This window comes from Atta cephalotes (assembly GCF_000143395.1).
Source record: "Atta cephalotes unplaced genomic scaffold scaffold00001, whole genome shotgun sequence".
NCBI lineage: Eukaryota > Metazoa > Arthropoda > Insecta > Hymenoptera > Formicidae > Atta > Atta cephalotes.
The window spans coordinates 15,221,651-15,231,946 of record NW_012130065.1 but is presented as its reverse complement, the minus strand read 5'-3'; the positions used below and the strand labels follow the sequence as shown (position 1 = coordinate 15,231,946).

At 33.4% G+C, this 10,296-nt stretch overlaps 1 protein-coding gene across 1 annotated transcript in view; it reads right to left on the bottom strand.

Moving 5' to 3' along the window:
• Positions 1 to 9,414, bottom strand: part of LOC105617412 (1-phosphatidylinositol 3-phosphate 5-kinase-like) — a 21,803-nt gene extending 12,389 nt beyond the window's left edge. The window contains exon 1 of the mRNA XM_012198969.1: positions 8,970 to 9,414. Coding sequence (XP_012054359.1) covers positions 8,970 to 9,414 — 445 coding nt within the window. The remainder of the gene's footprint in view (positions 1 to 8,969) is intronic.
• Positions 9,415 to 10,296: the final 882 nt, after the last annotated feature.

The following is a 10,296-nucleotide window of genomic DNA, read 5'->3' as shown; positions in this document are numbered from 1 at the left end:
GAGAGAGAGAGAGAGAATAAGAAATCGCGCGTATAAAATCAGGAAGCAAAAAAGAATATTGCACGCTTTTTACTTTTTTCTATCGCGGAAAAGCTGTAACCGATATTTTCAAAGTTATTACCGAGATAAAAATTATTTTTATATTATAAATTTATAGCGTTTCTATATATACGTATATATAAAGTAGCGTTATATGCTAATTTCCTTGAACTTGATCTTTTTTTAGAAATATTTTTTTATAGATAATATTCTTTTCAATTTTTATTGTTAGATATTGTGCTATTTTTTAAGTTCAAAATGAATTTCATAATGTACTATAGATATAAAATCAAATATACTTAACAAATTTTGTCCCCGTGTACAAGCTACAGAATATATCAACGTGATGATGCCTACAAAAGCTTTAAAACATTCTTTAATTGATCAATTAGTCAAATTCTTTCTCCTGATTGGTCAATCAAATGCAAAGTAGTTCAAAACATTTATAGTGAGATTGTGACCGCACCCTTAGTTTCTAAATGAGAATCCATTTTTCAGTCATTTGTAACACGAGAATGATCTCAAAATGTGACTCAATCATTCTCAAGAGAATATTTATTCGGAATGGTGGAAGAATTCCTAAATGAAGGGTATAATCTGATAAAAATTCGAAGTGTTCTGTATAGATAGTGTATGATAATAAGATTGAAAATGAGTTTTTAAATTCCCTGACTTTTTTAGGTTTTCCAGATGAAAATGGAAAATTTTTCATGATTAATATAAAATATGTAAATTTTAACATTTAGACTCAAGAATTGTAGAAAAGCTATATTATTAAAAACGCAAAAAAAGAACTTAGTAGCATAGTAAAATTTTGGATGCAAATTCAAGCCAGCAAAAAATAAATTAATTTTGAAAAAAAGAATGCAGTTACGACGAAAAAGAGGGATTAAACAAAAATACTGAATAAAATATAAATTTGAATTATTTTGTTAAAATCATTTAAAGTGCGCAAATTTTGAATATAAATGTCAGATGTAATATTTAAAAATTTAAAACAATTATTTGTAATAGGAGCAGTTTAAGGAAATTGTGAGCAAATTTTGAAATTCCAGACTTTTTTACAATTTTTCCCTGACTTTTCTTGGTTTTTACGATCAATTTCAATTTCCTCGATTTTTCACGATTTTCCCGATTTTCCAGGTCTGTAGCAACCCTGGATAATTAGCAGGAACTCTCGTTCACTTCTATCGGAAAGTCGACGTAAAAAAATCCGCTTGGAAGCACGACTTCTGAAACAAGAATGATGCATCGATCCGAAATGAGCGTTTCACACGAGATACGGTCGTAAGTCCACCCAGACAATCCTCCCGAGACTATTTTTGCACCGTGGCCTATCGATTTCTGGGATCCTCTCCTTCTCGCGCACTATAGCCCGTGTACTTGGACGTCAACGGCGGCTAACGTATAACGCGTAGTTAACCCCCTTCGTCTTGTTCCCGCTTAGTCTTATCGGTCGATGCTGACGTAGATGCTTCATACGTCTATGAGCCATTCATAGACAATAACAGCTCACCAACACGCGCTCATGTCGGCGTATTTTTATCACGCTATAGCGTACCGACGTACAAATCCATGAAGCTATGGCGTAAAAATACATGGGAGCAACGTGTTGGTTCCGCGATTATCGTGACGATTCCCATGCAAGGCCGCTGAATATAACTACCACTTTCCATATGAGTCCACATGGATCGTTAAATCGTGCACGTAAGCGGGTCGATTCTTTTCTTCTGCCAAGCGCGTCGTCGCGACACCTTTCTGCCTGTCATTGGCACTTATGTTTGCAAGGGTGCGTTCCGGACTCGTAATATTATCGTCGATTCGTATGATGTGGACCGAATACGCGATATGCGTCCGAAAATTTCTTGAATACGCATGACTGTTACGGCATCAAAAATGAAACCCGATTGCACGGGTATTCATAATGCATTTTGGACCGGTGTAGCAACGTCATTTATTCATGATATCTCAATTTTCTTACTTCAGAAAGTTTGTCAGTTGCGTAAATTACTGTTAAGTGATATAAAACAAACTTTCACGACCTTTTATTTTTTCATAATCGTATTTGAGAATTTTAAGACCACGTCAATTCTCGTGGTGGTATATTCTCTCTTAAGGATATAGTCTCTGTAAAAGTGACTGGATTTAAAAATTTATATTTTCTTATAAAAATGAATGTTATATATAAGTTCAATAAGATCTCTATTTAAATATTTAACAATTTTATAGTTTGAATAAAAATTTTCTTATTTTATCTTAATTATTTTTTAAAAATATGTCACCTTATTGAAATAATTTTTAATTCAGATTCTAAATTTACCGACAAACTTTTGTATTATTTCTAAGTACAACAAAACAATCTAATTTTTTCATATTTTTTTTATTTTGTTAAAAAATACATACAATTTTTAAATAAAGCCTCCTTAAATAAGCTTGTTTAAGAATAACATTAATCGTGACACTAATTGAATCTTTCATTAATTTTCTTTATTTTTTATTTTAAATTGATCAATTTGACTTCTGAGAGATTGGATTATTCAGGTAATCCAAGAGAGAATATGTCAAGTAGGTAAAGTGCTATTCTGTATATGATGTTACGCGAAACAATTGTGTATACAGTCACAAGGGCCACTTAAAGTATCTGATTTTATGCTCCGTTGAATGGGAATAGCAGGTATACTAAGACGTCAATTATCTGGATCATTCAAAGACATAAAATACACCTGTTATTGATTATTCTCAACAAAAAATTTTCAAATAAAATGCATTTTTAAAATTAAAGAAATTAAAATGTAAGAAAAATCTGAATTGAAAAATACTCTTTTATCAAAAAATTACTCTTTTGTCAGATTTTAAATCATGGGTGCAGAAATTCTTTTTTAAAGAATTGATTGAATGAAAATTTCTCAATAGAAATTCATATATAATTAAAGAATTATTTTTTTCTTTAAATCTATTATTGGAAAAAGAGACACATTATCTTATCGCATATTTAATATATTTATTTAATTTTCTGATTTTAAAACCAGTTTCAATTAATATATAAATATTTAATATCACAAAGTTTATATCGCGATGAAATTTTTGGAAGTTAGTTATGCCTTTCTATAAAAACAGATCCTAGAAATCTCACAAATATTAATTTATTTATTTCTCTGCAATCATATTTTTATTCCCTTTGTCTGCAATCTGTTCTACTGTTTTAGACTTTCAAAAAAAAAATTCTATTACTTTTGAACATCTCTGTTACATTGTCAAAAATAGATTTTTTAACAAGATATTTTAGAAAAAGAAGTACCCTTCTCTTTATTTCGGAAAAATTTGAGAGTAAAATTTCATTTATATCAAAAAAGACTTAGACTGCAAATGGAGGAATTAAAGAATGACTCATCAATGGTTACATATCATCGATATTTAAATTCGCATTTTATCTTGAAAGAAAGTCTGTCTTGTAGCGCATTGTGTTATTCAGTTGTTGAAGAATTTCATGATATCGTTAATCGATTTCACGCTACCGATATCTGCAAAAATGGATCAAATAATTATTATCGGTGTGACATTTCGTGTTACACGAAGAGCGATGTTGACTCTCATTTTAATCGCGCCGCATGATTATACCCTGATAAAGACGCTTGTGACGCAATATCGACGTTTGCACTTCTTATGTTATCATATACGTAATTTAGTTGACGATAAAAATTTTATTGTGTTTTACGATCGATTGTCAGGGTGGGTATACGTCAGCTTTGACGTATGCGATAAATTTCTGACGACTATTCGGCATATGCCCGTACTATGTCACGCGATGTAAGTATAATGAAGCAATGATATTATCCTGCAATTGTTTTATTTTAATCTAAATATATATAGCTAATTTGATAATAGTGCCACATTAGCCACATTATCCTCTAGAATATTTTTCCAGAACATTTCTCGGTAAATTATCTTAAATATATCGTATATATAACTTCATATTTATTTCCTCTCGAGAATTATTTTTGAGAAGATTTCTTGAGAAGATGTTTACGACACAAGAAGTCACTGATAATAAGAAAAGGGCCAATTTTTGTGATTATTATCTCGTCGACCATACTGATGTATACATACAAAATAAAAAGACTCTTCGAGATATAAAATCCTGAATAAATAAAAGATAAACAATGGGTAAATCAATAAGGACTATATAAGACCATTGTACAAATTCTTTTTTAAGAATTGATTAATTTGCTCACATAATTGAACAAATATCTTTTCTCTTTCATAAATTGTAATATTATTGTAAAAAAAACATGTTATTTTTTATCATATTATTTAACATTTATTATGTATTTATACTTAAAGTACATTAGGTAATATGATAGATATCTAATGTGAATAATTTTTTTAATTTAAAAAACATTTTTAGTCGATACCTAAATATTTAATATACAAAGTTATATCATGATGAATTTTTATAGCATCCTCGAATTTAAAGGAGACACTTCTGTCAAGAAATTTTGTGGTTAAACGCAACGTGAAGTATCGTAAAAATTAATGCGCACAGATACCTTCTGTTAAGAAGAACTTTTATGCGCGACTCTGCGAGAGAAAGAAGAGAGAGTGCGAGCAGAACCAGCATTATTAAAAACTCAATGAGAGTCGAGCATCTAGAGAGAAAGAGAGAGAGAGAGAGAGAGAGAGAGAGAGAGAGAGAGACAGAAGGAAAAAGAGAGAGAAGGTGACTCGTTCCCTTTTATCCGCCCACTGTGGGTTCGTGTATGATGTACGATTTCCTGTCTTACGAATCCATACAATAATAACGAAATGTCAGGCGTGTACATGCGATTTACTATGCGTTACCATACGAAGGTACGACACTTTAGATAATGACCTACGCAAAGTGTGTGCTTTAATTCATTGCGTGCATACGCGAATGGGAAAAAAAAATTTCTCTCGCACACGAAATCCGCGTAAGCAGCACTTTGAAGCATTAAAGCAAAAATGTAACATTGATGAAGACATTTTCATACACAAAGGACTAGATTAAACATAAATCTCTGTAAACTTTGGATGTCCTTTAAATGAGAATAAGCTATTATCGAACTTTTAATCGTTTTAACATCGATGAGAGGCGTTTCGGTCGCTATAAACTTGACCTGATGATATAACACGCCCAATTCAGCGGGATTACCGATGACTCGTGGAATTAAGAATTATCGGTTCTTCAATATCTTTCTCGGCTCGTATTAGGCGACTCAATACGCGCGCTTTTTCTCCCTTTCGTCCTTTTATATTTGTATCATCTTTCGCAAGTAGCGCCGTCTTAGAAAATATTAGACATAGAAAAATCTGTTTATGAAATAATTATTCGTAGCATATTATAATCTTTCGATTCAAGAATCGTGGAATTAAATTATTCTGTCTGTATAGAATATGCAATGTACAGAACATGGCAATAAAAGTTTCTAAAAAATCAGTAAATTCTGCAAGAAATATAAAAATATTTCAAATGATAAACGCGTATTTTTAAAGTCTGCAATTTCTTTCTAAAAGTTAAAATTTTTCTTTCTCTTTTTCTGTTAAATGCTTTATACGATAGTTTTCGTATTTATTATAATAGTCGAAATTTCGTTTTTTATAATCTTTTTTATAATGTCGAAATCGTGTTGGATTCCTAAATGATAATTAAGTTTCTAACACGCTAGATTGCTTGATGACTTTGTCTTCCGTTAAATTATAAATATTAAATATAAAAAAATTGCTTTTTGTGACGATGAAATTATTTATATAAGTATTATAAAAAGTATGTCTAATATAAAAATTGTTATCATAAGATTCTGGGTCAATTCGCATCAAGATCACCGATCTTGCAATTGCGATTATCAATGACAGCAAGATCCGACGGCAAGATCTAAAATCGCGCATAAACTTGTATCTTGAATGTAATTTCGAAATCTTATCGATATTTTAAGATATAAATTGAATTTAATTTTTATAATATTAAATGAAAATTTATGTATACGATACATATTTATATACATATGTATATACAATGAATTTGTTAAAGTATTCTTACATATATTTATACTGCATAAATTAAAATTTTGCCTGTATTTTGTTGTCAATAAAACTTGTAGATCATCTCTCTATTCTCTCTGTCATTTCTCTCTAAATTTATTTAATGTCTAGCAAATCAATATTCTCCGGTAATGTTGTTTAAAATTCGTCGATTTATAGGTTCCGATCCCATCAATTCGAAATAACAATAACGGATATTTTTATTATAAATTTTATTAACGTTGATAATTTCGTTATTTTTTGTATGCTTATTTATACTTATTGTATTACTTATTGTATTTTATACTTATTGTATTTTATTGTATATTTATTGCGTATTTAAGTATAAGTGTTGTATACTAAACTATTACAAAATACTATTAATTCTTATAAGTAAATAGAAGAGAAGATAAATATTTGTACTGAAATCAATTTGGATAACAAAAAATTGTATATGATTTACGTGTATAAATATACCAATATGACCATAACAAATATCTTATTTATTAAATATTGTCTTCATTTTATCGAGTAAGTAAAAGATTCAAATATTATAATATAAAACATTCATCATTTGACAAAATTGACGTATTGAGAAGCATTTGTTTGATATTTTTCGCACAATAAAGCAAATTATTGTTTTATTATTAAGATATTATTAAGGTTTTGCAGCAAAATTATAAATGTCTGAGTTATAATATTGTTGTTTTCAACGTGGTTAATACTATAGAAGGCTGTATAGCAGATAATTCGTTAGTTGCTTCTATTATATTAATTCCTCTGTCAATATATATCATTACGTGATATATATATATCACTATCTGCAGCAATTGGTTAGAAACGAATTAATTTAATTAATAATTACGAACTTAACAGCAAATAATCCGTTCTAAGAATTGCTGTTACGGGTTAAGTGAATACAAGCTACGGGTTGCGTTCGAGTTAAAGTAATGTGAGTATGTCTTGCTTAATTTTAATATTTAATTAATAATTCTTATATATTTCGAAATATCGAATGGACGGCTCAATTGGTAGTATCGGGTCGATCGCAATTTATGCAATTTTAAGTGAAATTTGGTGAAAAATGAGTAATGATTTTTACTCTGATTTTTTAACAATGATGGTCCTATAGGAGCGCATTCATTAGCATAAACATTGACATGCGTTAGGAATGTAACAGGCTAATATTGCATGAATTGCAATTCTGATATTGGAAAAGTAATTATTTCCCCCAACCCTCGAAAATAATCGACGTTAACGATTTTTAAGGAGATTCTCGCGTTGAAATATAAGACAAATCTATATATGTATTGTATATAATACAAAAGTTAATTGTATTAACAATATCTAAAAAAATTTCATTGACTTTTACCGTATCGTTTTGAAAATATTTAATTTCTAAATTTATAAAATTTTGAGTAAACGCGTAACTTTATCCTGTAAGATATTTTCTTTTAAATTGAGACACTTATATAAGACAAATTTAAAAATCGTTATAATTACAAAGTAAATACATTCAATGAAGAAAAGCAAGAATGTTATCAAATGATGTGTGTACATCAAACAAGCATCTTGTAATTTTTATTTCGTCATTTAAAAAACATTTAATATCAAAATCAACAATTATTATTAGTCCGACCGAAACTTTTGCCGAAACCAAAACACTCGGCTACATGTCAATTTCAACCGAAACCGAAACTTAAATTAAAAAATAGAAATTCTATAAAGGCTGTATATATCTACATGTCCATATATCATATACATTTTCTTCATAAATATCATAATTTTTTGAAACAATAATTAAATTCCGGCCGAAATCAAAAACTGAAATTTGTATGTCAATTTTGGCCAAAGAATATATTTCTTCTTCATAAATATCATAATTTAATTATTAAAATAATAATTACACATATTAAAATTAATATTTAGAAAGAAGAGCTATATAGTTTGAATCGAAACTGACACATAATGAGGTTCATTTTCAGTTTCGGTAAAAATTTCAGTCTAATCTAATAATTATATATATTGGCATTGCAGCGAATTAGATATATTCAAATAAACTGTCTATCGATTAGGAAATAACGCTAAAATCTCCTTAAGAAGCGCCTTTAAAAGCATTATTGATTACGATCATCAAAGGTACATCAATAACGTTTTCGTTCACGAAAATTTGAACGGTTTGCGTTTTCGGATAATCGTGATTTCAGCTTTGCGTTTGATTTCTATCGTTATCAACAACGCGCGAAGTCCACGAAGGTCTCTCACAAGCCACATTCGCGTGGTGACAAGAAATTTAATAGCTAGTCTAGAAATACAGGTTTCGTCGTGCTGATCTTAAAACTCTTAAAGATCGATTATCATACATATAGTCGCGCGAGGAGTGTGTTTGGACGGTGTTAATACCAGTAGCTGTACAAGTCAGTGTTCCTGCTAATAGATAGAAGAAAAGTACGACAAAAAGGAAAGAAACGGAAAGAAAGAAACGTCGAATGACTCGAGAGTGACATAAACTATGTTCTTGCATTTGTCAATGCGCGTGGCGTTGCAAGAAAAATCATCGGAGAACGTCGGAAAAAACAATCCACTTTGAATCTTCGCGGCAAAGTAGAAGATATTTGCGATTCTTCGGAGAAGGGGGAGAGGAGAGGAAGAAAGGAAACATTCCCTTGAACCTTCCATTCGATTTTGCGTCATTCAGAATCAGTGTTGCCAGATTTGTTACATTTCTAACTATATTGACATTACATTCACATTACAGACAGCAAATGAAAGAGACAAACTAAATTTTGTGATGCCTTTTGACTCTGGTACATTTTTGTCATTTAGTTGTAGAATTTACTTATTGCTTCTGGTAACACTGTTCAGAATGCTCGTCGCAAGTACTCGGACATTACCTGACGGCGGCGGCACGTGATGATGATGATGGTGAAGATGATGATATCCCAGAGCGGGCGGTGGTGGTGGGTAGACCGCTCCCCAGATGCAGGACGCAGCCGCCGCGGTCGCCTGCTGCTGCTGCTGGTGATGATGATGATGATGGTGATGCTGTTGCTGCTGCTGCTGCTGCTGCTGCTGTTGCTGCTGCTGCTGTTGATGCTGCTGCTGCTGTAGTAGCTGTTGCACTTGCGCAATGTCCACGAACTCCTGCAGCTCGCCCTCGGCGGCCTCCGGCCTGGCATCGCGCGCCCGACCTTCGACGGCGGCGGCAGCGGCGGCGGGCACCACCGCGAACGGATTGCCATTGTTGTGCTGAAGGTGCTCGAACCCCGCGAGCGGATTCGCGGGCTCGTAATTGCTGCGCCCGGTCGTGTGTTCGCGGCGCATCGCGAGCGCCAGCATCTTTTCAACCTGTCCCGTCGCCGGTCGTCGTCGCGGTGCCGATCCACGTGATCCTCGTGCCCAATCTCGCGCGCACCGCCGACTCGCGTGCCTTCGTCGACGACGATGCCGTGGAGAACGTGGGTGAACACACGTACATGTCACGGCGCCGCTAAGACACCCTCGTTATTCGGGATTACTCCAGTTCGCCCGTTCCGTTCCCGCACGGAGTTCAGTTCGCGCCACAGAGAGAAGAATTTCACGAGAACGAACGGATAATACACTTGAGCTGAGAGACATTCGGTGATTTCCTCGATCGTGAGGCAAATTGGACGTAGAACACGCGGATTTGTAACATGTGATTCACGCTATCCTTCAGCACGAACGATTGCTAACGTTCTCGGGAAGAATAAGACGCCAAAGGACTCGCTGTTATATATTCCGTACGAGAGTTTGCGAATCGATTGCGTGAGCTTCCTCAATGCACCCAACTATTTCCTGATTATGTTTTCAAGCACGTGGAATCCGTATATGGTCACGCGAGTGAAACTTTGCTGGACATTAAATTGTTCTCGAGCAATTATCCAATAAATTGGTACTTGGTATCGCTCTCCCTCGAATGATATCGCGTTGAACTAGAATCGCTTGAAGCGTGCCGGAAAAGGATGTTCTCGGAGCGTGGCCGATAAACGAACGCAACGTACCGGTACGAGTGCTGGTCGCACTGTATCACCGAAGGATACCACTCTCTTGCTCTTCCTTCGTGTTCCTCCAGCGCATCGACCTTCCGCTCTCTTTGACACGTTGGCCCCACCTTCGATTCTCTTCCTTCTCGCGCGCCTTCGGCTCCTTCTTCTCTTTCGCGAATCCCGTCGCACTGTCCTCACGCGCCGGCTCCTATTA